The 26,839-nt window shown below is 44.0% G+C and overlaps 1 protein-coding gene and 1 long non-coding RNA gene across 2 annotated transcripts in view; one reads left to right on the top strand and one right to left on the bottom strand.

Moving 5' to 3' along the window:
- LOC134342620 (uncharacterized) overlaps window positions 1-16,698 on the top strand; it is a 47,319-nt gene extending 30,621 nt beyond the window's left edge. The window contains exons 3-4 of the long non-coding RNA XR_010017059.1: window positions 5,731-6,076; window positions 15,943-16,698. This is a non-coding gene — a long non-coding RNA (uncharacterized LOC134342620). The remainder of the gene's footprint in view (window positions 1-5,730; window positions 6,077-15,942) is intronic.
- Window positions 1-26,839, bottom strand: part of eif6 (eukaryotic translation initiation factor 6) — a 96,973-nt gene that overhangs the window by 11,219 nt on the left and 58,915 nt on the right. The window contains exons 3-5 of the mRNA XM_063040952.1: window positions 26,438-26,613; window positions 2,632-2,808; window positions 1,677-1,858 (exon numbers count right to left, since the gene is read on the bottom strand). Of these exons, the coding sequence (XP_062897022.1) occupies window positions 1,677-1,858; window positions 2,632-2,808; window positions 26,438-26,613 (535 nt within the window). The remainder of the gene's footprint in view (window positions 1-1,676; window positions 1,859-2,631; window positions 2,809-26,437; window positions 26,614-26,839) is intronic.

Raw genomic sequence — 26,839 nt, 5'->3', positions numbered from 1 at the left:
TTGGCAAGTTTGCAGACGACACAAAGGTTGGTGTTGTAGATAACGTAGAGGGTTGTTGAAAATTGCAGAGAGACATTGATAGGATGCAGAAGTGGGCTGAGAAGTGGCAGATGGAGTTCAACCCGGAGAAGCGTGAGGTGGTACACTTTGGAAGGAGGTACCACCTTGGGGGTACATGTCCACAGGTCCCTGAAAGTTGCCTCACAGGTGGATAGGGGTGTTAGCTTTCATAAGTCGAGGGATAGAGTTTAAGAGTCGCGAGGTAATGATGTAGCTCTATAAAACTCTGGTTAGGCCACACTTGGAGTACTGTGTCCAGTTCTGGTTGCCTCACTATAGGAAGCATGTAGAAGCATTGGAAAGGGTACAGAGGAGATTTACGAGGATGCTGCCTGGCTTAGAGAGTATGGACTATGATCAGAGATTAAGGGAGCAAGGGCTTTACTCTTTGGAGAGGAGGAGGATGAGAGGAGACATGATAGAGGTATACAAGATATTAAGAGGAATAGATAGAGTGGATAGCCAGCACCTCTTCCCCAGGGAACCACTGCTCAATACAAGGGGACATGGCTTTAAGGTAAGGGGTGTGAAGTTCAAGGGGGATATTAGAGGAAGGTTTTTTCACTCAGAGAGTGGTTGGTGCGTGGAATGCACTGCCTGAATCAGTGGTGGAGGCAGATACACTAGTGAAATTTAAGAGACTACTAGATAGGTATATGGAGGAATTTATGGTGGGGGGTTATATGGGAGGCAGGGTTTGAGGGTCGGCACAACAATGTGGGCCGAAGGGCCTGTACTGTGCTGTACTATTCTATGTTCTATCCCCTTACTACCTATTTCCAAGCACCTTAAAACTATGACCCTTCATGTTAGCCATTTCAGTCCTGGGAAAAAGCCTCTGGCTATCTACATGATCAATGCCTCTCATCATCTTGTACACCTCTATCAGGTCACCTCTCATCCTCTGTCGTTCCAAGGAGAAAAGGCCAAGTTCACTCAACCTATTCTGAGAAGGCATGCTCCCCAATCCAGACAACATCCTTGTAAATTTCCTCTGCACTCTCTCTATAGTATCCACATCCTTCCTGTAGTGAGGTGACCAGAACTGAACACAGTACTCCATGTGGGGTCTGACTAAGGTTTTATACTGCTGCAACATTAATTCTCGGCTCTTAAACTCAATCCCACAGCTGATCAATGCCAACACACCATACGCCTCGTTAACAACACTGTCAACCTGCACAGCAGCTTTGAATGTCTTACGGACACAGACCCCAAGATCTCTCTGATCCCTCACACTGCCAAGAGTCTTACCATTTATATTATATTCTGTCCTCAAATTGGACCTACCGAAATGAACCACTTCACACTTACCTGAGTTGAACTCCATCTGCAACTTCTCAGCCCAGTTCTGAGGTGGGGGTGGTGTTTGTGTGTGTGTCTCTCTCTGTCTACACACACACACACACACCTATATAAACCTTACAATGTTTATAGAAATGAGGCAAAGTTTCTCTGAACCAGGGTGTAAGGCTCAGGAACATACAAAATACACGGTAACTTATGAAAGTAAGGATAAAACCTACAGATGGATCACAGATAAATAACAAACTAAAATGCATTAATATTGAAGACTGTAAGGTGTCACTTGTCCATTTAGCCAGATCACTACTCACCTTTCTATCAGTGAATCTCTCATACTGGTTGCAATTGCACTCGGCTGTGCTTCATTTAACCTGAAAACACTCTCAATAACAGACAGTTCTGTGCTGGTAGTGTCCAGCCCACAGAAAGCGCACCAATCGTTCACCACCAGACCTCCAGCAATCACCTCGCTGCCACGGTTCACGGTACCGGCCTGAAACACAGCAGCAGGTACAATGAGCAGGAATTCTGCAGCCGCCCAACTCCAGACCCAGGGGACAACGGTCACACGGCCCCAGAAAACAATCATTCAGTCGCCATCCACAGTGGGAAAGAGTCTGGTGAACGTACATGCAGTGGACGGGCATGACCGGGACACATGTCCCGTTACTGGGAATGAGGGTGAGGTGGGGTAGAAAGACACACACGAGGGGTGTCATTGGGACACACCACTGTAACTCACACTCAGCCTGATGGTGTTACACAGACTTCACTGATCACATAAAACCATTGGATCACAGGTGGCAGTGAAGGCTGCCTGAGCTAGCCTCTTCTCCTCCCCACCCCACCTCCGTCCAGACACTAGACCAGTCTGATAATGTGGGGTGCTGCTAGGGCAAAGTGCTGAAGTCAGTTCTACGTGGCCTTGCGCAGCAGAGCTCACACCACGTATCCATGGTGAACGTACTGACCAGCTCTTGTAGCGAAACTGTCCTGTTTGGTGTCAGGTCCATATGGACCTGTCAGCTAAGACCAGCTGACCCGCGGTAAAACTGCCCTGTTTGATGCCAGGTTCATACTGATCTTTCAGCTGGGACCAGCTCTCCCACGGCAACACTGTCCGCTGTTTGATGAAGATACTGAAGGCTGCTCTCAAACACTTAATGGTTAATGGGTGATGATCCACAGTTAACTGATAATTTATCAATGGTTAATTGGGCTCCACAATACAATGGCTTGGAGAAGGAAGGAAGAAACAGGCCTTACCACCAGGGGAACCTGGAGTAGGGAGGACAGCTCATCCTGGTCTTCAATGGATGTTTTCGGGTGAACCAAACCTCCCTGGTTACTGAAAGCACAGTAACTTCCGACCAGAACCTGCTGGGCAACTGTCTGCCGGAACACCTCCACCTTCAGCACATCTGCTAAGATCTCCTCCGTCTCCTGTACAAGGGAACATGAAACGTGCTCAGTGTTGTCACCAAGGCTACAATGTACCCCTCCACCAAACCATGTCCCCACAAATTCCTCCAGCCTGCTTAACCCAACACAATTATTGACACTGTTAATGGAACACACAGCTCTGACCTGTGACAAAGGTGGTCAGCAGAGACCAAGCAGCACACTGCAATGGAACAGTACCGTTGGTTTTACAGTGTAGAGTTCTGGGGCAAGGCCCTGCCCGATGAAGGCAAGTGTGCCACACGCCACCTTCACCACACTGTCTGTATCGCCACCTTCACCACACTGTCTATCTGTGTTGCCACCTTCAGAGAACCATGTACTTGTAAGCCGAGATTCCTCTGTTCTACAATAGACTCTAGGGTCTGCCATTTATTGTGCAAGTCCTGCCCTGGTTTAACTTCCCATAACACAACACCTCACACTCGTCTGTGTTAAATGCCACCTGCCATTCATTGGCCCACTTCTCCATCCGATCTAGATCATGTTGTGGCTTTAGACAAGTACACTCTCATCTGCCGTCTCTGTAGGGACTTTTGTAAGCCTAGTCCAAAGACAGAGTTCATTTTGACTGGAATGTTGGTCTCAAGGGTTTATAAAATTATGAGAGGCACAGATAGGATCGATTACCTGAATCTTTTTCACAATGCATGGGAGTCTAGACTAGAGGTCACAGGCTTAAGGTGAGAGGAAAGAAATCTGAAGGAGATCTGAGGGCAAGTTTCCACAGGGAAAGTGGTGAGTACTTGGAACAAACTGGTGGAGTGGTAGTCGAGGCAGATAATGTTCTGGGTTTAAGAGGTACCTGTCATATAGGAAAGGAGTAGAGAAATACAGGTCCAGCGCAGGCCAATGGGACTAATGTAGATAGCCATTGCACTTGATGAAGCCGGCAGTATTGTTGCTAGAGTAATTCAGCACAGCCCTGTACTACAAGAGCCAGGAGTGGGTTTAAATCTCTGAAGTGAAGGTCAGAAACCCTGCCCATACATACTGTGACGGAATTCTGAATTATCCCTATAAACTGTGCTTTTAAAAAAAGAGAGTTGTTCAATACAAGCACCTTGTTATTGAGAGAGAGAGAGGTGAAGACTGCTTTGAGATGGTGTCTCTGCAGTGTGTTTACGCTTTTGCAAGGACACTGCCAGTTTCTGTGTTCTTACAGAGAAGGGAGGAGCTACTTGATGGACAGCTGGTGTTCAGCATGGTGAGATAAATACAAGGTCAGCAGATAGACACACAGACACATGGTTTTGATCACTGGATGAGCTTTGTTGTACCCGCAGAAAGGTGGGTTTTTGGAGGATCAATCAGGAGAATCGATCAGTGGCTCTTGCAGTGTGGAAAAGGTGTGACCGGTGGGGAGTTATTAGTGTCCAACCCTTGCCTGGGTTGATAATTCCACCACAGAAGAACAGTCCCCTTTGTTGTGGTCACATTCGGTGACTTCTAAAGGATTTTGGAGGACAACGGGAAGATCGACGACATCAGCTCACCTGAAGACTCAAACCTCTCTCTCTCTATCACTACTCGACAATACCACGAACTGAACTGAACTTTAAGACTGTTCACCGTAAGACTGTATCACTTTACCCCTAGGCTTGAAGAAGCTTGGTTTCTATATTTCCACACAAATCTTTGCTAACCTGTTTGATTTATCTGAATTATATTACTGTATTGCGTAGTTACTAATAAATACCATTAGTTAATAGCAATACCGGACCCCAAGGTGTTTTCCACCTCTGCTGGTTCTTTAACCCGTCACGGAGTATGTGACAATACACAAACACATACTTCAACAAGGCCTTTAACATAGCAGTTCAAGGCACAGGTTACCTCAGCACCCAACCTGTGCACTAAGTGCGAGAGGCAATAGTGAGGGAAAGAACACAGAAAGTGGAAGAAGGTGCAGACTGAGCTTTTTCCCAGTTCGGACCATTTGGCAGGGAGCTGCAAAATATCACAATGCTAAAATAACCTGAAACACATGAGCCAGTTCCTCAGTTTGCAATATGACAACTTGGAAGAAATGTTAACTCTTCACCACACATGGGTACTTAGCAACAACAAGATGGTCCTTTTTTTTTAAATAGAGGTTATAGGGGGAGGGGGAGGGGGAGGAGAGGCAGGTACAGCCGGGATGGGGGAGGGCTCATCAGGAAGGTAGTTGGGTAAGGTTAGATGACAATATAAGAGAGTCATTGAATGTGACATCACACATCTCCAACACAAGGGTCTAACCGCCTCCTCTCGACCACCAACACCAGAACCACTGTCAAATCATCCTGCATTTCTGCATTCTGTCACAGACCTTGATTTTGGCAGATTTTGTTTCCTGAACCAGGTGGGATTTCATCCAACTGTTTCACAGTTACCATTACTGAAAACTGAAATGTTTCAATTCCAGGTTTTTTATTTAGAACTTGAATTTCAATTTCTCTACAGCCGTGGTGAGATATGAAGTCATGCTTGACACACACAACACTAGTTAGGCCCCAGCTTGACTTGTGCACACGATCTTGGTCACTATATTACTGTGCGATTAAACAGAGGATATGCCAGCATGGGGAAGTTGCAGCCATAATGACAGACTGGAAACCCTGGGCTGTTCTCTTTGGAACAGCAGGCTGAGTGGAGACCGAGGACTTTAGAATTTCCAGAGGGCTAAATAGAGTAAATAAGGAGGGCCCATCTCCCTCAACATCTTTGTCATAAAAAAGGAGTGGGAGCAGCTGACAGAAGAATGACTTGCTGCCCGATTCTCACCCTTTCAGAAACCCCAGAACATTTGGAAGTACGTGAGCATGCACCTGAATACTGTGGCTGGGGACCGACCCAGTGCTTGGTGGGATTTGGTTGGGGAATCTTAATTGGTCTCAATTTGTTTGGTATTATTTTGTTCAGTTTCAGAACTGGAGCGAAAGATTGGCTGTTGCTCCACTCACTTAACTACAGTTATCATAGTGGAGGAAGTTGTGTGCCTGGGAGCTGGAAGGTGGATGAGGAACAGTAAACAGATGGAAGTTTCCCCCATCTACCCAACTGTCATTGTGGACCCCCTCACCAGAGACTGTGCAGCGGTCAAAGATGATGGCTCACCTACACTTTCCCACGTCAGCAAGAAAGGGCCAATGTTGGCTCACTACGGTTATCACTAAACACGAGGAATTCTGCAGATGCTGGAAATTCAAGCAACACACATCAAAGTTGCTGGTGAACACAGCAGGCCATGCAGCATCTCTAGGAAGAGGTACAGTCGACGTCAGTCCTGATGAAGGGTCTCGGCCCGATACGTCTTCTGTGTGTTGTGATGTGTGTTGCTACGGTTATCACTAAAAGTGTGTTTGAAAAAACCTCATTCGCCCTTAATGATGAGATGGAATCCATGGGAACGGTTGGGTCTTCCAGGGCCTGGTAAAATGGCTTCAGTTGACCAAATATTCAGCTCCCACAATACTTAGTTTATCAATAATGAGTCAATCCTGTCAGCAGGATCCCATTCTACAGACCATTATCAACTTATATAACCTTCTCAAATCTTCACCTTTTAGTGAATGTTCAAGACACTGTGATTACTCATCACCCAGACTCAGATGGACTGATAGTCTTCCAGTTATAACCTCCAGAAAATAATTTAAAAACTACAAATAGGGCACATTACAAACACTGTGCAGCCTGAAGGTAAGAATTAAACAGGCCACTTAGTCCATCGCCTTCACCTACCCACACAGCAGACTTGTGAATCCCACCAAGAGTAACCAGTGACTTCAGTTTAAGGTTCCAGAAAGAGGGAAGTTCAAACTCAATTAGACACAATGGTCTTCACAGTAAGTTCTAAACTAAATGGCTCTCACATTTCAGTGAGAGGAAAACATTTGCGTTGAGGGAAGATACAAAGAAAATACTGAATGTTCAGAAGCTTGTAAAAATTCCCAGCATTGACAGGCACCAAGAAGAGGACACAGGGCCTTGCCTTTCACAGCCCTAATGATGTCCCAGTGACATACAACCAATAAAGGACTCTGCGTACTGTCACTGTTAGTCTTGGAAATGTCATCTGATCTTTTCCCTTCCCCTGCTATAGCACTTTTCCCAGATCACCTCATTACCCCCCTTCTAATGAACCTAACTCCAAGAATCACAAGCCTGAGTTAATCCACCAATTTCTCCCCCGCAACCCTTAATATAGTTCTACAATATTTTATGGGTCTCCTTTATCTTAGTGGCCAAAGCAGTATCACATCCTCTTTTAACCCTCCTGCTTTCCTACTTGTGTATTCCAGTATTTCTTATAATGCAAGGAATTTATTAGATCACACTGCCTGTACTTGACATATGCCTCCTTTTTCTTGACCAGACCTTCAACATTCCTCATCAGCCAGGGTCCCATATACTTGCCAGCCTTAGTCTTCACTCAACACGAGCTCATTCCTATATCACCTCTTTACCGTGATGAGCCTCTCCCAATCAACCTTGGCAAATTTTGAGGGCATTGGGCAGGAACTAGCAATGTCCTAGTTCAGGGCTTCAGGAGAATCAGCCCCACTTTTTCCTATAACTATTTTAAAACTAAAATGATTTTGTTGACTGGTCCCCAAGTGTTCCCCACTGACTGCCCAGCCTCATTTTCTAACAGGAAGTTATGTAGCCCCCTCTCAAGAAAAGACATCTACATATTACTTGAGAAAACGTAATTATTACCCCAAAGTAGTTTCAGTTAGGGAAGTTAATATCAGCCAGGATTATTACCCTATTCTGCCCACACAGTTGCTTCTCTAATTCCTGCTGACCATGGGGGGGTCCCTCCAAGACAATCCCATCAAAGTGAACCTCCTTTATTATGTTCAAGACTTACTGAAATGGACCACTCTGGGATATCCTCACTAAGTACTGCTGTGACATTCTCCCTAGCAGTGAAACTCTCTCCCTCTCAAACATCATCCTCTGCTATGGCAAACTCATCAGTTCCTGGAACACTGACCTGTCAGTCCTACCCAGTTTATCAGAACCCTGAGTGACACCCCAAGGAGCATCACCAAGGCATCAGCGCATCAGCCCCGACTCTGAGCTATGCAAAGGAGATACAAAGACGAGTGAACAAGGCAGAAGGGCTCAGGGACGCTACTCCAGAGTATAAGAGCTTGTAGTTGATGGACTGGCAGAGATTACAAAGTAGGAAGGGGCAATTCAAGAAGACCATAAGACAAAGGAGCAGAAGTCAGCCATTTGGCCCATCGAGTCTGCTCTACCACTTTATCATGAGCTGATCCATTCTCACATTTAGTCCCACTGCCCCGCCTTCTCACCATAACCTTTGATGCGCTGGCTACTCAGATACCTATCAATCTCTGCCTTAAATACACCCAATGACTTGGCCTCCACTGCCGCCTGTGGCAACAAATTCCATAGATTTATCACTCTCTGGCTAAAAAAATTTCTTCACATTTCTGTTCACACATGAAACAGCAAGACCATTAAGTAATCTGAAAGAAAGACTGAGAATTCTTGTTGAAAAAAATCAAGCCACTGTTCTCCCAAGGGCCGGTTCAGAGCAGCCAGCAGGCAGGGTAAGTGAACAGTAACAGACACTTGCCATCTGGGGGCGCCTGGAGCCAGCAAAACTCGCCTGAACTATAATTGCTTATGAAAGGACAGAAATGGACAGAACAGGTAGCCCTTGGTTACTGGGCATTGGTGTCCCTACAAACTGTCTGTTTTGTGACTTTCTGTTATGCAAAGCCACAAGGAACACGTTGAAAAAGCATTCTGCAAGGACAAAGAGTAAACAGTCAACATTTAGGGCCAAGGCCTTCATCAGGACTGGAGAAAAAAGATGAAAAGGTGGTGGGGGGGGGGAGGAGGGATGAAGCAAAGAACTGGGAAGTTGAATGATGAAAGAGATACGGGGTGGAGAAGGGGGTATAGAATAGAAGAGGACAGAAAGCTATGGAAAGGGGAGGAGCACCAGAGGGAGGTGATGGGCAGGCAAGGAGATAAGGTGGGAGAGGGGAGAGGGGACGTGAGAGGGAGAGAGAGAGAGAGAGAGCGTGGGCGAGAGAGAGAAAGAAAGAAATGGGGAATGGTGGGGTTGGTATTACTGGAACTTTGAGAAATCAATGTTTATGCCATCAGGTTGGAGGCTACCCAGACGGAATACAAGGCGTTCCTCCAACCTGAGTGTGGCCTCGTCGCGGCAGTAGAGAAGGCCGTGAACTTCCGTCCTCTCCCATCAGATTCCCCCTTCTAAAGCTCTTTATCTCTTTCATCAATCAACTTCCCAGCACATTACTTCATTTCCGCACCTCCTAGTTTCTCCTATCACCTACTACCTTGTATTTCTTCCTTCCCGCCCCTCCACCTTCTTAATCTGATTTCTCTTTTTTTTTCCCAGTCTTCATTCTTACCCTTGGCCATTAGGATCTAAAATGAATCAACCTATAGCTGGGGAAAGTGATTCCCTCCTTTCCACTTTTCTTCTAATATTTGTATATCTGTGCATTTGCAATGCCACTGTGACACTGTAATTTCCTTCAGGATCCATAAAGTATCTATCTGATAAGGGGTCTCAGCCCAAAACACCCATTGATTCTGCCTGGCCTGCTGCATTCTTCCAGCATTTCGTGCTTATTGATCTTCATATCAAAGCCCGCGTGAAAACGTTTATTAATCTTTAACAGGGGATATGCTTTCATTGATGGAGAGGAGTCAGGGATAACATTTCAGATAATCAGAGCCTGTGTGAAAACATGTATTAATCTTTAACAGGGGATATGCTTTCGTTGGTGGGGAGGAGTCAGGGATAACATTTCAGACATTCTGCGATGGGACATCACGGAACAAGTTGCTAACCTGGTGCACAGATTTGTCTGGCACTCTAATGATAATCACAGGCCCTTCAGCACTTTACCTACAGCTGAATGAGGACACATTCAGGTAGAGACTACTGTCCTCCGTCTTGCCAGCTCCAGTCACAGAACATTGAACAGCAACAGGCCCCTCATCCCACCACCTTTGTGCCAACCATGATGCCAATTTAAACTCCACATTGCCCTAAACCCTTCAAACTTTGCCTTCACATCTTCCCCTGGCAGCACATCACAGGCACCTGCCAGTCCGCTTTAAAAAAAACTTTGTTTAAACTTATCCCCGGTCACTTTAAAGCTCTGCCCTGTGGTATCTAACATCTCTACTCTGGGAAAGAATGTGTGTGCTGCCCCTCACACATGTCAATGACCTGTCTTTCAGCACTTTCACTCAGAGTCAAACTCTACACAGCTCCAGTGGAGTAATACCTCTTCCCAGCTTTCTCGAACTTCCGGTAATACCCCCCACCCCTCCTTCTCCATTTCCCTCTCTCCTTGCCCGCCTATCGCCTCCCTCCCAATTTACTTCCCAGCTTTTTACTTCATCCCCTCCCACTCTGGTTTCACCTATCACCATGTGTTCCTCTCTCCCCTCCCCAACCTTTTAAATCTATTCCTCAGCATTTTTTCTCCAGTCCTGCCAAAAATGGAGGCATGCGAGACATGACATGGAGAATATATCTGAAGGGCCTGTCACCATGATGTTATACTATAGCTACCAATGAAGTCACTGGTTTTGTAAACCTATGTCAGGATGCTGTTCGTTGGCTATAGCTGAGTGTTTAACACCATCATTCCCATAATCCTGATCGATAAATTACAGAACCTCCCTCTGCAATTGGATCCTCGACTTCCTAACCACAATCCATGTGGATTGGTGATAACATCTCCTCCTTGCTGATGATCAATACTGGTGCACCTCAGGGGTGTGTGCTTAGCCCACTGCTCTACCCTTTATATACCCATGACTGTGTGGCTAGGCATAGCTCAAATACCATCTATAAATTTGCTGATGATACAACCATTGTTGGTAGAATCTCAGATGAAGATGAGAGGGTGTACAGGAGCGAGATATACCAACTAGTGAAGTGGTGTTGCAGCAACAACCTGGCACTCAATGTCAGGAAGACAAAAGAGCAGATTGTGAACTTCGGGAAGGGTAAGACGAGGAAACATGAACCAATCCTCGTAGAGGGCTCAAAAGTGAAGAAAGTGAGCTATTTCAAGTTCCTAGGTGTCAAGATCTCTGAAGATCTTAGTCGCAATATATTGATGCAGCTATAAAGGCAGCAAGACGGCAACTATATTTCATTAGGAGTTTGAAGAGATTTGGTTTGTCACCTGAAACGCTCGAAAACTTCTATAGATGTACTGTGGAGAGCATTCTGACAGGCTGCATCACTGTCTGGTATGGGGGAGGGGCTACTACACAGGACAAAAGAAAGATGGAGCTGTTGTAAAATTACTTAGCTCCACCTTGGGTACCAGGCTTAATCAGACGTTACTAAGATCACAGCAATTCAATTCTTCTCTCAACAGGATCTGAACATATGAAAGAGTTCCTCTGCACAGACATTGCAATCTGAGACATTGCTGCCAGGCAATTTAAATATTACAGCAAGGACTTGTATCTGAGATTCAAGCAGATCAAGCACATGGTGTAGACTTGCTTTCCATAATCTTTCTTTAATCAACACCCTGAGTTCAGCCAATTGCAGACCACAAAGCACATGAAAATACTTAGCAAACCTTATCTGCCTTGGGCAGACATCAGCACAAAGCACTTGTTACACCGTCTGTGGCAGCGCTGATCCCCTCAGCAATCCTTGCTGTACCCAGGATGGCAGGATTTAGCTGAAGCTGGCTCATGCAGCCATTAACCATCTTTTCACTGTGCCCCATGCACCGCAGGTCTCAGATGCAGAGGGGCAGTGACCAGAGCTGCTCCGTACACCACAGAGCTGAGGTTCAATCTCTCAGACGAGCAGACAGGCAGAGTGGAGACTGAAAGATTGCAAATTTGTAACAACCAAGAGGGTGACAAAACCTTGTGAGCTGCAGATGATTTGTCTGGAGGAAAGCACATGACCACATACAGACAGGGATCATCACATGCTTTGGTTTCTTCCCTCAGGCTGGGAGGTTCACTTCCCTGCTACCGAGAATGTGGAAGGATATATAATGTAGGAGCTGTGCAAATATGCTAGCATGGACTTGCAGGGCAGAATGGTCTGTCTCCATACCAAATATCTCTATGAATCAACGTGTGCTCACCTAGCACTGAGAAAGCAAAACCAGTCTGGAATGCTCTGTTCTGTGCAGTGCTTCCAGTCACCTACATTCCTGCTCCAATTTTGCTTTCTGGTATCATTCCAATGAAAACTGATGCAAAGTCAGATGTAACACATTCTCTCTCTGCCTGGTTGCCTGGGTATTTGCAGCATTCTCCTCTGGGTGTTACTCCATATGGTGTCCAGTATGGCGTTTTGGTTTCTCTCTTCAGCCCTCACACATCCGTTAACTAAATGGTATTAAAACTCACAACACGCTGGAGGAACTCAGCAGGTCGGGCAGCATCCGTGGAAACGATCAGTCAATATTTTGGGCCGGAACCCTTCGTCAGGACTGTAGAGGGAAGGGGCAGAGGCCCTATAAAGAAGGTTGGGGGGGAAGGTGGGAAGGAGAAGGCTGGTAGGTGCCAGGTGAAAAACCAGTAAGGGGAAAGATAAAGAGGTGGGGATGGGGAAGCAGGAAAGGTGAAGAAGGAATAGTAGAAAACACAATGGGTAGTAGGAGGCGGCAGAACCATGAGGGAGGTAGTAGGCAGCTGGGGGAGGGGGCAGAGTGAAACTGGAATAGGGAGGGAATTACCGGAAGTTGGAGAATTTAATGTTCATACCAAGGGGCTGGAGACTACTCCAACCCGAGTTTAGCCTCATCTTGGCAGGAGAGGAGGCCATGTATGGACATATCCGAATGGGAATGTGAAGCAGAGTTGAAGTGGCATTAAAACTCGTTTGTCACCTGGAAGTCACTGCCTCTGTTCGACACAATAAATGACAATGCACGGCTTTTCTCACTTCTCATATTCTGACGAAACATCAACTCTGCTTTGTCCTCCACAGACACTGTCTGGCCCTCTGGGGAGTTCTAGCACTTTGATTTTATTTCAAAATGCCACCCTTGGAAACAGATAAAGGAAAATGGATCTCTCTCCAATTCAATGTAGATATTCTCCAAAGCAGTTGTCATGGTTACAGCACCCGATACTTCTTCCAACAGAAATGTGAGAATCTTCACACTCCAAACATCTTTACTCAATGAGATGGCATCAGTGCAAGGGGCAGGAATCACAACTCATATTTCATCAGTCGGCACACATGGAGAGGGCTCCTTCTGTAAATCACATCAAATGGATGGAGATCTCAGAACAAGTCACCATACCACTTATAAATATTTCACTGAAGTTGCGGCCTGCCAGTTTAGGGACACTAATGAAAAGTGGCTAAAGTAAATGACATTTAAATAAACTTACTATCAACGATACTCAACAGACTGTTGGCAGTCAAAACTGCCAGCTCCAGATGGAAGATGCAAGTCAGGAAGCCGCACCCTTTAAAAGCAAACCTCTCATTTCCAGCTGTATACAGGATCACAGCGCGGACATGCGGACCAAGTGGGATCGCAACGTGCACACACTGGTTTGGGGTTTGGGGTTTTGGGGGTGGTAGGAATCAGCAGGTTAACTCTGCAGTGACTTTATCAAAGTGCATCTCCCCATAGGCCTGCACATTTGGCCTGTCTCATACTTGTGCAGCTCATTTTTGGAGCTGCCTCCTCCCCACTCTCTGGCACTGGATGCCAACTCTAACTGCTGCATATTCTTCCCCTGATCTACATTCCTTTTGCCAATCAAAGATAAAGATTATCTTTATTTGTCACACTTACATCGAAATGTACCGTGGAATGTGTCATTTGTGTCACATCAAATCAGTGAGGATGCTCTGGGTACAGGAGCAACCCACAAGTGTCACTGCGCTTCTGACGCCAGCGTAGCAGGTCCACAATTTCCTAATCCGAACCCGAACATGCTTGGAATGTGGGAGGAAACTCCACACAGTCATGAGAAGAACATACAAGCTTCTTACAGACAGTGGCAGGAATCGAACTCCAATCTCCCAACATAACCACTATACTAATACTTTCACTGTAAGTCCTCAAGTTCCTGACCCTTCTGCCAGGCCTGCTCACATCCTCAGGCTCTCAATAGAGCATGTAGAAGAGAATGGTTTCTCTCCTGAGAAAACCTACAACCAATCATCACCGTTTAAATACAAAGGGTGGTGAAATATGTTCTCTTATAGCATCAGGAGACTTTGGAACTCTTTCTCAAAGGACAGGTGAGGGAGCAGAGTACGCTCAGACCCCACAAAACACTACCTTGTCAAACGCTGATTCGTTGCAACGCAGTCATTCAATTCTTTATTGAAATTTATAAAGAATGATAATTCATTCTAAACAACACAACTTCTCAAGAGAGGTTGCCATTACAGTAAACATTCAATCAACCAATAAGAGTGCTTTACATATACTCTGGAGTACTTACAGCCAATCACATATTAGTTCACGCTCTGCCTCCCCCACGTGTGTAAACGTTCTTGCTCTCTCACCAATTTATTCCATTTTTTTCATCCACAATGTCCGGAAAATGGCTTGCAACTTCCAGTGCTGATAGTACATCTAAGATTAGCATGGATATGAAACTGCAAGTGATATGGCGTTTGGAAGCTGCTTAGCGTCAGGTTGATGGTGGTGCCCCTTTGAAATTGGCTACCTCAACAATTAGAACAATTATAAAAAATGTAGACAAGATAAAAGCTTCTGCAACGACAACCTCAAAGTTATCATTAACAAAGATGACTCGATCAAGGAGCCAGAGTGTAAACAAATAAGTGATTGGCTGTAAGTACTCCAGAGTATATGCAAAGCACTCTAATTGGCTGATTGAATGTTAACTGCAATTGCAGTCACTCTCGAGAAAACAGACTGAATATACAGATGGATGACCAAACACAACGAAACATGCCCCTAAACCAGCTGATGATAGTGGAAAAGGCAAGAAGCATCTTCAATCTTATTCAAAAAGGAGAGGAAGATACGGTCAGTAGCATTCACAGCCGGCAGAGCTTGGCTTGATAGATTTAAACAGTGTAGTAACCTCCATAGCTTTCGTGTCTCTGGTGAAGCGGCTAGTGCAGACAGCAAGGCAGCCCAGGATTTCCCTCTTTCTCCTAAACTCCAGGAAATACAGCCCAAGAGCTGCCAGACATTCCTCATACAATAACCCTTTCATTCCTGGAATCATTCTTGTGAATCTTCTCTGAATCGTCTCCAACGTTCGTATATCCTTTCTAAAATAAGGAGCCCAAAACTGCACACAATACTCTCACAACTGCCTTATAGAGCCTCAACATCATATCTTGTATAGAATTGCAAGGGGGAAAGGTAGAACAAATATATGCAGATTTTTCCCCTTAGATTTAGTGAGACCACAACTAGAGGTCATAGGTTGAGGGTGAAAGGTAAAATTTAAGGAGAACCTGAGGGGGATCTTATTCAATCAGGATGGTGCAAGTGTAGATGAAATTACCAGTGGTGGAGGTGGTGGATGTGAGTTTGATAAATTTGGATAGGCACATGGATGGAAGGGGTATGGAAGGGTATGTTCCATGTGCAGGTAGGTGAGACTAAGCAGAAGACCAGATTAGTACAGACTAGAATAGCCTGTTTCTGTATTGTAGTCCTCAACGACTATTAACTGGACACTAGAAATATTCAACAAAAAAAATTAACAGAATCCAGAGATTTTAGATATAGTACACCAAGATTACAGTGTATTAGCTTCAAGCAGAATTGGGCAAACACATGTTCTCTGGACTCTTGGAGGCTGTGGCATAGCTAGGGTAGATGGTCAGGGTAGAAATGTCAAATATAAAGGAAATAAATACAAGGTGAGAGGAGTAAAATTTACTTTCAAGGCGTTTATTTTTTCGCTTTGCACAGGTTGGTGGTGTGTGGAACGTGCTGCCAGGGTGACATTTAAGAGGTGTTTCGACAGGCACGTGAAGACCAGGAGTGGATGGATAGGGATCACATGAAAAAAATCCACTCAAGGTGGCGCTAGTGTACAACACTCTCTCCATCAACATCTTCCAGGAAGCCCACAAAAATGTCTATTTTACTTCTTTTACAGATGTTTTTCATCTAAATGCTTTTCTGGAGCTGTCAGAGCCTACGATTTACAGTCTGGAGTAATCGATCGAGAGGTGCAGCACTTCACTCTCTCCCTGATTATGTGAAGCAAGTGTGTACCTGATGCAAAGAAACTTAGAGACAATGTTTGACTCCATTTCATCAATTAAAACGTCCATTATTCGTCAATTAAAGCATCGAGGACGATTGAGACAGACATTGAAGCCAATGTGGAAGGTGAGCGGGAGTTCAGCGCCAACTGCCTGCCTTTTGATCACTGCTGTAGAAGAAATTAGTGAGCAGCCTATCGCTGTGTGGCTCACTGTGGCAGGTGGGTAGGCCTCTGTGCTCATTTGGTCTCTCTCTCGATGATGGAGGATGTTACGCGGTTCTGCGTTTATGCACTATGGACTTCTTCAGACTTATGGTTTTTATATACATTGTTTCTCGCCTGTTCCTTTTCTGTTTTGTTGTGCAGGAGGAAGGGGAATTTGAAGTTCATGTTCTTGTTGTATTTTGTGTGAGGATGGGGAGGATGCTCTTGTTGCATTTTGTGTGAAGGGAGGGGATTTGGGGGTTGATCGGGATGCTGTTCTTTTTTGTGTGGGGGCAGGTGAGTTTGATGTTTCTCTCTGAACATCTTTCATGTTCTTTCTTTGTTTCGTGGCTATCTGTAGAAGACGAATCTCAGAGCTGTATATGGATGCGTACTTTGCAAATAAATGAACCTTTTGAACATGCAGGCAGATAGACTTAGTTTAATTTGGAGTCATGGTCAGCACAGACATTGTGGGCTGAAATGCTTATTCCTATGCCGCATTGTCCTATCCTTTAATATTGTGCAGAGAAAAGTAACCAACTTCAAATAATAGCCCTCTTCCCTCATTATTCCATGAAAGATTCTTTTCCTTGTTCAATTGTGCCTCAATTCTTGACGGCATGGAGCAATAGTTACTTTAGCATTTAATGCAGCACGTATCAGGCTCCCTATTAAAAATAAAGTCTTAACCTACATCCCCTCCTCTTGTCTCCTCTACTGTAACACAAATTACTTAATATTTTATTCTTACCCTAAAATACCTTTAAAGTATTGAATTGCATAGTCATACTTTATTAATCCCCGGGGAAATTGGTTTTCATTACAGTTGCTCCATAAATAATAAATAGTAATAGAACCATACTAATATGTAAATGGTAATATGTAAATTATGCCTGTAAATTATGAAATAAGTCCAGGACCAGCCTATTGGCTCAGGATGTCTGACCCTCCAAGGGAGGAGTTGTAAAGTTTGATGGCCACAGGCAGGAATGACTTCCTTTTTAAATCTTTTTATTAATTTTTCAAAATTATGAACTCAATAACGAAGTTGGTACAAAGAGATTGGAAAAATGTTCATCAGCATATATAAAATGAATTATAAGTAACATAGATATAAAAGACTACCAAACTCATAATGAGATTAAACATTAAAAAAAGAAATTAAAAGAAAAAAAAATAAACAAAAAAAACCCCAAAAGAAAAAGAAAAAAAAACCCAACAAAAGGCAAAACAGGGCTAGACCAACAGCTTATATCAGACACGTTCAGTGTTCAGACAGCCTCAGTGTTCTTTGACCAGTCCAGTTTATTGTCAATTCGTATCCCCAGGTATTTGTAATCCTCCACCATGTCCACACTGACCCCCTGGATGGAAATGCATGGTCAGAAACAGCAATAGAATCATATTCGCAACCCGTAACAAAAGGAATTAATCGAGAGTCAATAAGAAAGTAGTCAATTCTTGAATAGTGCTGATGTACATGTGAAAAAAATGCGAACTCTTTGTCATTCGGATACAAGAATCTCCAAATTTCTGAGATTCCAGAGTCAGTCATAAAAGAGTTAATAAGGGTAGCCGATTTATTCCGAAGTGCTTGATTAAACTTGGATCTATCTATCAAAGGATTTAAACAACAATTAAAATCACCACCCATAATCAGCATATAGTCATTTAAGTTAGGAAGAGATGTGAGGAGATTCTTAAAAAAAATCAGGACAGTCAACATTTGGGGCATAAACATTGAGCATAGCAACTTTTTTGTTAAATAGCAAGCCAGTAATCAACAAAAATCTGCCATTAGAATCTGAAAACGTCTCATAGTGCATTAATGAAATTGACAAATCTATAAATATAGAAACACCTTTTACTTTAGCCTGTGAATTCGTATGGTACTGTTAGTCCTTCCAGAATCTAAAGAAACGTTGATTATCCTCTTTCCGGACATGAGTTTCTTGTACAAAAATAATATGAGCAATCGTCCTATGGAATACTTTAAAAATTTTCTTCCGTTTAATCAGGTGGTTTAAACCATTTGTATTCCAAGAAACTAAATTGATAGACTTATCCATCATAATGAGCTCGAGTATAAAGTATGTAAAGGGTTAACCAGAGTAGAGACTCATGACCCCGGAAGAGGAAAAAAGGTCCAAAGAGGAACCGGAAATTACGACATTTCAGTAGTTTCTGGTCGGTCCGTTTAAAAAGAAAAAATGAAAAAGGAATAAAAGGAAAAATACCACCCACCTCCCACAAAAACCCAGAAAAAAGCCAGACAGTGACCAATGCTAAATCTAAGACTAAACCTAACCACATCTTTCTGGAAGGCATCCCAACAGAAATATGTTTATCAAAAAAAAGACACCACCCTTATGGAAAAAAGTAAAAACTAGCTATAACAGTAAAAAAAAAGTTAAAGCGATTAAAAGCATCGAATAGTTCCTTCCTACTCATATTTCAAAGAACATCAAACGTTAGATCATATTACTATATCAATTTTTCAAATATAAATGATCGGAAATGACTAAGAAACAGCAAGGATTCTGGGGAGAAGAAAACAATCCACCATTTTAAAATATAATACTTTAGTAACATTTCAAAAAGAAAACAAGCATTAAACTTATAACTAAATACACAACCAAAAGGTATTAAGAGTAAGATATACAGGATCACTAACAGAAAAGCCTAATATCGTTTAACTATATAAAACGAACCTACACTGCCAAATCGAGAAAACAAAACCTCGAACTATACAATCAGAGACGAGAGAAAAAAAACAAACGATACATTAATTAATCCTCTGTAAAGGGAGGTAGATCATCGAGAAAACTTTGGACTCCCATCAGATTTTTAAACAGGCTACGCAAGTTATCCGACATAACCACTCTCAGACAGGCTGGAAACAGTAGCGCTATTTTATAACCCCGACGATAGAGTTCTGCCATCTGAGGTTTAAAAGCCATCCGTTTTTTCAGTACGTCTTGGCTGTAGTCTTCAACAATTCTGAACTGGAAATCTTGAAATTCGATCATGTCTTTCTTCCGAGCAGCTCGGATAACTCGTTCCTTCTCGTGGATATAATGAAACCAAATAATGATCGGTCTCGGTATGGCCGAATTCTCTTGATTAAAACGGAATGAATGATGAGCACGATCTAATAACGGGGGTTCTTCCAATATATCAGAGCCAAACACATCCATTAGCAACTTAGAAAAATATTTGGTAGGATCTCCCTTCTCAGCATCCTCAGGAAAACCAATTATTCGCAAATTCTGTCGTCGGGAACGATTTTCAAGATCGATAGTCTTAGCTTGATAGCGTTCCAATTGCTGAGTTACCGAAGTTAAACCTTTTTCAAGCGCTTCAATTCTTTTTTCTCTTTTACGACCATCTTCATCTAATTCCGAAATTCTGACTTGATGTTGGTCGATTTCACGTCTGAATGTTCTTGATTCTTCTTTCCTCAAATTCAACGCTTCTTCAATTGCGGTGAGTCTTCGATTAACTGTATCTTCTAAAAGTCTCTTCATTAGTTCCATAGTCACCAGAGTTTCCTTCGAAGTTCCAGGATCACCATTTTTTTTCCCGTTCCCACCGGAACCTTTCACTTCTTTAACTTCTCGTGTTCTGGTATTCATTTTCAATACGTAAAAGTCGTAGTTCAGTAATATAAATGTAATATAGATCGTCTAGTGTAGGTATAGGTAAGGTAGGTAAGAGTGGTTACATGTAAGAAAGTAAAGGGTATGGAGCAACGCCCAAATGCAGCTCACTCCATGAGTCCCCTGCCGGAAAGCTCCAGGAATGACTTCCTATGACGCTCAGTGCTGCATCTCGGTGGAATGAGTCTCTGGCTGAATGTAATCCTGTGCCCACCCAGTACGTTACATAGTGGATGGGAGACATTGACCAAGATGGCATGCAATTTAGACAGCATCCTCTTTTCAGACACCACCGTGAGAGAGTCCAGTTCCATCCCCACATCACTGCCTTACGAATGAGTTTGTTGATTCTGTTGGTGTCTGCCACCCTCAGCCTGCTGCCCCAGCACACAACAGCAAACATGATAGCACAGGCCACCACGGACTCGTAGAACATCCTCAGCATCATCCGGCAGATGTTAAAGGACCTCAGTCTCCTCAGGAAATAGAGACTGCTCTGACCCTTCTTGTAGACAGCCTCAGTGTTCTTTGACCAGTCCAGTTTATTGTCAATTCGTATCCCCAGGTATTTGTAATCCTCCACCATGTCCACACTGACCCCCTGGATGGAAACAGGGGTCACCGGTACCTTAGCTCTCCTCAGGTCCACCACCAGCTCCTTAGTCTTTTTCACATTAAGCTGCAGATAATTCTGCTCACACCATGTGACAAAGTTTCCTACCGTAGCCCTGTACTCAGCCTCATCTCCCTTGCTGATGCATCCAACTATGGCAGAGTAAGCAGTACTTACATCTACTCCACCAAAGAGATCAAAAATGTGGGTGTTGGGAAATTTGGATTCTAGGACACCTTTTCCATCCTCCATCACAAATGCCATTGCTTCCATTGACAGAAGTGGAGCAAGATCCTTAAAAATCCCTTGGGTTAGGGTTAGGATTACTACCTGCGTCACACATTCAAGCAACTTGTAGAAGAAACAAAAGGCAATCCATCAGGCAATTTTGGAAAAACTACAATGTCATGGAAGCTGTAGACAATATCAGAGCAGCTTGGGATGAAGTAACTTCAAACTGCATGAACAGAGTGTGGAAGAATCCATGGCCAGAAGCATGCAACAATATTGTAGGATTTCAGGCAAAACCCGTCATTTAAAACATCGTTGAACTGGCCGATGAAGTAGGATTACATGATGCTAATGATGGCGATGTTGAAGAGGTACTGCAGTCTCACGGTGAGAGCCTTAATAACAAAGAGCTTCAAGTATTGGCAGAGCAATTGGGTGAATCGGAGGACATGGATGGAGAAGAGGAAACACCGGTAAGAAAACTCATCACAAAATTCCTCAGCACTGGCATCACCAAGATCACACAAATCATGGACTAGTTCATTGATAATGACCATGACTGGGTTCTCGACCTGATTTCCTGCTATGAGAACTGATTCATGAGAGGAAATTGGAAAAGGCAGTCAAACTTCAACACCTGTTTGAAGAAGTCAAAGTTAGAGGAGGACGCAGAGCCTGGCCGCTGCCCCACTGACGTACAGGTTAGGCTTATGAGGGTTTGTTGCTCTATGAATTACTTCTGTTATTTTATGTATACATCATGTATCTTGGGTTTGACTTTTTAAAATTAGGCACAACATGTCCATTTACGTAATGTTGTAATGACCCCACATAGCGCTGATTTACATGGCGCTCCACCTCTGAGGGAAGCATCCTCAGTGTTAAGTGGGGTCTGAGTGTATTTTAATCATTTTAAAGCACAGCTTGATTATGGGCCAACTGGAATAAGGAATATTATGCTTGACCCAGATAAACCATCTCATTACTTCATCAGTGTCAGGGAATTTGTTGGGGAAGATTCTGAGGGACATGATGCATGTTCACTTGGAAAGGCAGCAGCTCATTAGAAGTTAGTATGGTTTTATGAAGAGGAGAAACTAAGAAAATGGATGAAGGCAGAGCAGTTGACATGGTTGATACGAATTTTGCCAAGCTCTTAGATATAGAACATAGAAACACAGAAAACCTACAGCACAATACAGGCCCTTTTGCCCACAATGTTGTGCTGAACATGTCCCTACCTTAGAAATTACCTCGGGTTACCCATAGTCCTCTATTTTTCTAAGCTCCATGTACCTATCCAAGATCCCTCTGATCCTCAACACTGCCAAGAGTCTTACCATTAACACTATATTCTGCCATCATATTCATTTGCCATCAACCTCACACTTATCTGGGTTGAACTCCATCTGCCACTTCTCAGCCCAGTTTTCCTATCGATGTCCTGCTGAAACCTCTGACAGCCCTCCACACAATCCACATCACACCCAACCTTTGTGTCATCAGCAAATTTACTAACCCATCCTTCCAGTTCCTCTTCCACGTCATTTATAAAAATCACAAAGAGAAGGGGTCCCAGAACAGATCCCTGAGGTACACCACAGGTCACCGACCTCCATGCAAAATATGACCCGGCTACAACCACTCTTTGCCTCTGTGGGCAAGCCAATTCTGGATCCACAAAGCAAAGTCCCCTTGGATCCCAAGCCTCCTTACTTTCTCAATTAGTCTTGCATGCGGTACCTTATGAAATGCCTTGCTGAAATCCATATACGCTACATCTACTGCTCTACCTTCACCAATGTGTTTAGTCACATCCTCAAAAAATTCAATCAGGTTCGTAAGCCTTTAACAAGCCTTGCTGACTATTCCTAATCATATTATGCCTCTCCAAATATTCATAAATCCTGCCTCTCAGGATCTTTTCCATCAACTTACCAACCACTGAAGAAAGACTCACTGGTCTATAATTTTCTGGTCTATCTCTACTCCCTTTCTTGAATAAGGGAACAACATCTGCAACCCTCTAATCCTCTGGAACCTCTCCCGCCTCCATTGATGATGCAAAGATCATTGCCAGAAGGTCCCGGAGACTTATCCAACTTGATACTTTCCTAAAGCTCCAGTACATCCTCTTTCTCAATGTCTAATGCTCAAGCTTTTCAATCCGCTGTAAGTCATCCCTACAATCACCAAGATCCTTTTCCGTAGTTAATACTGAAGCAAAGTATTCATTAAGCACCTCTGCTATATCCTCTGGTTCCATACACACTTTTCCACTGTCACACTTGATTGGTCCTATTTTCTCATGTTTTATCCTCTTGCTCTTCACATACTTGTAGAATGCCTTGGGGTTTTCTTTAATCCTGTTCGCCAAGGCCTTCTCATGGCCTCTTCTGGCACTCCTAATTTCATTCTTAAGCTCCTTCCTGCTAGCCTTATAATCTTCTAGATCTCTATCATTACCTAGTTTTTTTGAACCTTTCGTAAGCTTTTCTTTTCTCCTTGACTAGATTTTCAACAGCCTTTGTACACCATGGTTCCTGTACCCTACCATCCTTTACCTGTCTCATTAGAATGTACCTATGCAGAACGCCACGCAAATATTCCCTGAACATTTACCACATTTCTGAGAACATCTGTTCCCAATTTATGCTTCCAAGTTCCTGCCTGATAGCTTCATAGTTCCCCTTACTCCAGTTAAATGCTTTCCTAACTTATCTGTTCCTATCCCTCTCCAATGGTATGGTAAAGGAGATAGAATTGTGATCACTATCTCCAAAACGTTCTCCCACAGAATCACCTGTCTGACCCCCCAACTATAGAGTCCCCTATCACTACTGCCTTCTTCCTTTCCCTACCCTTCTGAGCCACAGGGCCAGACTCTGTGCCAGAGGCGCGGCCACTATTGCTTCCTCCAGGTAGTGCCCCCTCTCCCCCCAACAGTACTCAAGCAGGAGTACTTATTGTTAAGGGGGACGGCCACAGATGCACTCTCTAGTATCTGACTCTTGCCCCTCCCTCTCCTGACTGTTACCCACTTATCTGTCTCCCAAGGCCCCTGTGTGACTACTTGCCTATAGTTCCTCTCTATCACTTCCTCACTTTCCCTGACCAGACAAAGGTCATCAAGCTGCATCTCCAGTTCCAGAATGCGGTCCCTAAGGAGCTACAGCTCGATGTACATGGTGGAGATGTGGTCATCCCGGAGGCTGGGAGTCTCCCAGACATCCCACATTTGATACCCAGTACAGAACACCAGCCTCATGGACATACTTCCTGTTTCTATTCCTCACAGGTATTCCTCGTCTCGACCCTTTATCGCCAAAGCCCTACCACTCTGCCTCAGATCACTCCGTTAGGCAATGACCACTCCGCTAGGCAATGTCTCTCTTTTATGCCTGAACCTTCCCTGCTCTCTAACTCACGATTGGTGCTCCTTTTTATAGCCACTGATAGGCCACGTACAATGGACAAACACTCTCGAAGCTCCTTTTTTAAATAACTGTCACCAACCTGCGAGAAGTCCTTCTTGGTAAAGCTCTGTTGACGCTGCTGATAGGCCACATATATAGGCTAGCACACAGGATGAGAGCTGTGTCAAACTGGGTTTATATGGATTTTAGTAAGGTTTTTGCCAAGCTCCCAAATATAGGCTAGCACACAGGATGAAAAATGTGCTAACTTGGTGAAAGGAGGCAGAGAGCACTGATGGTTGGGTGTTTCTCTGTCGGGAAGTGGTGTACTGTGTACTGTGTACTGCAGGAATCAATGCAGGAAAACGCTGTCAACAATTTGGACACAACCTCAGGGAATCTGATTAGCATCTCTTCAACTGACACAAGACTGCAGAGTATAGAGAGACACAGATAAATTGGAATGTTGATTGGAGTGGGAACGGTAAGATGATTCACTTTGGGAAGTCAAACTCTGGTTGGACATACAGAATAAACAGCAGGGTCCCGATGAATATTGATGTACCAAGAAACCTTGGGGTGCAAGTTCACAGCTCCTTAAAAATGATGACGCTTATGGATAGGGTAGAAGAAAAAGTGCTTCACATTCTAAGAGATTGGGTATAAAAGTAAGGATGTCATTGCATATAGTTCTAGTCCTCGTGTTATATGAAGGATGTGGAGGTTTCGGAGAGGGTGCACAAGTGGTCACAGTTATGCTGTCTGGAATGGAGAGCTATAGTTATAAAAGAGATTGGATAGACTGGTTTCTCTTCAAAAGGTGCAGAGGAGACTTACAAGGATGTTGCCTGGATTGGGGAGCATGCCTTATGAGAATAGGTTGAGTGAACTCAGCCTTTTTTCCTTAGAGCGACAGATTGAGGTGTATAAGATGATGAGAGGCATTGACTGTTTGGATAGACAGAGGCTTTTTCCCCAGGGCTGAAATGGCTAGCACAAGAGGGCACAGTTTTAAGGCGCTTGGAAGTAGGTACAGAGGAGACGTCAGGCTAAGTTTTTTAATGCAGAGAGTGGTATGTGGAATGGGCTGCTGGTAACGGTGATGGAGGCAGATGCAATAGGGTCTTTTAAGAGACTTTTGGATAGATACAAGAGCTTAGAAAAATAGAGGGCTATGGGTAACCCTAGGTAATTTCTAAGGTAAGGACAAGTTTGGCACAGCTTGTGGGCTGAAGGGCCTGTATTGTGCTGTAGGTTTTCTATGTTTCTATGGAATGTGGGAGGCTGAGGAGTGAGTTCCTACAGGTTTATAAAACTGAGGAGCATAGATAAGATAAAGAGTCAGTCTTTCTTCCCCCCAGAGTTCAGAACTAGAAGGCACAGTTGCAAGGTGAAAGGGGACAAGTTTTTTGACACGGAGGATATTGGCTACCTAAAGTGAGCTGTTAATGAGGTAGTACAGCCAGACACAGTTAGAATGTATTTTAACTGATACTTGGATAGGAAAGGTGTAGAGGAAGACAGGTAAGTGGGATCAGTGTAGATGCTATGAGAGACCTACTTCTTCCCTGGATTTGTCCGTATAAACCCCAGCCTCTCTCGTCCACTTGCATGACTAAAGTCTTTGTCCTTGGAGTCTTCTGGTTTGGCTTCTTCTGCACCCTCTTTTGAATTTCATATCTAAAGGGCAGCCTGAAAGGAGCACTAAATCACAGCTTTGGCCAAAACAATGCTTTGATTTTCCATGCTCTTGTACTCCGTGCCTGTGCCAAAAGATGACATTCAGATTCAAATTTATTTGTCATACGTACATCAAATCATGTAGTGAAATGCTTTGTTTGCATTGTTTACCCCTACCAAACAGTGTACATCTATCCCACATCTGCATCCTGGCAGAACTGTACACTCCAGTTAATAATCCCCCTTCCCAGTTTCTCAACGTGAAGCAACACTTCACCTTAACTTTCTCTCTTCCACCAGTGTACCTGCATCTGCACTATTGTCCCTTGAAGTTCACAATGTCTACAAGCATTACTGAATGTTACTTGCAAGTTTAGAAATTCTATCTTTTCTACTCAGATTGGTGAGTTTGATTCCATTTCTATTTCTGTTCTGTATGGCGATGTCACCCGAAAGCCAAGCCTAGAATAAATTTTCCACTGAGGTTTAGTCTGCCTGCCACACCAATCAGAACAACCATTGTCATTACTTGCTGGATTTCTCGCTCAATCAGAACTACCAAAAGGAGGGACACGTACCCTGTCGAGGTCAGGGTGCACCAAGGCCACGTAGTCGTTGCAGGCAATAACGTTGCCGAGTGCAGAGAGGCGTTCCTCAATTCTTTGGATGGCGACCGGGTCTGGGAGACAATTGCGTATGTGCTGCAGCTCCTGGTCAGTCGTGTTATTGGGAACCAGTAATCCGTGCCGGTTACCTGCGGGAGTCAACAGGTCAAGTCTATTTTTTGCCCCAGTACCTGAATACGTAGGCATGATCAGTAACCTAGTTTACCATTACAGCACAATAATAAGAATCAAGGACGGAGGGAAACAGGCCCGTCCCACCAACTCCATGTCAACCCTCAACCATCCACTCATCCCACTTTAGTCCTCCAATGTTCCCCTCAACTGCCACCCAGATTTCACCCCTCACCCACACAC

The sequence above is a fragment of the Mobula hypostoma genome, chromosome 2, assembly GCF_963921235.1.
Source record: "Mobula hypostoma chromosome 2, sMobHyp1.1, whole genome shotgun sequence".
NCBI lineage: Eukaryota > Metazoa > Chordata > Chondrichthyes > Myliobatiformes > Myliobatidae > Mobula > Mobula hypostoma.
This window is presented reverse-complemented; position numbering and strand designations above follow the sequence as displayed.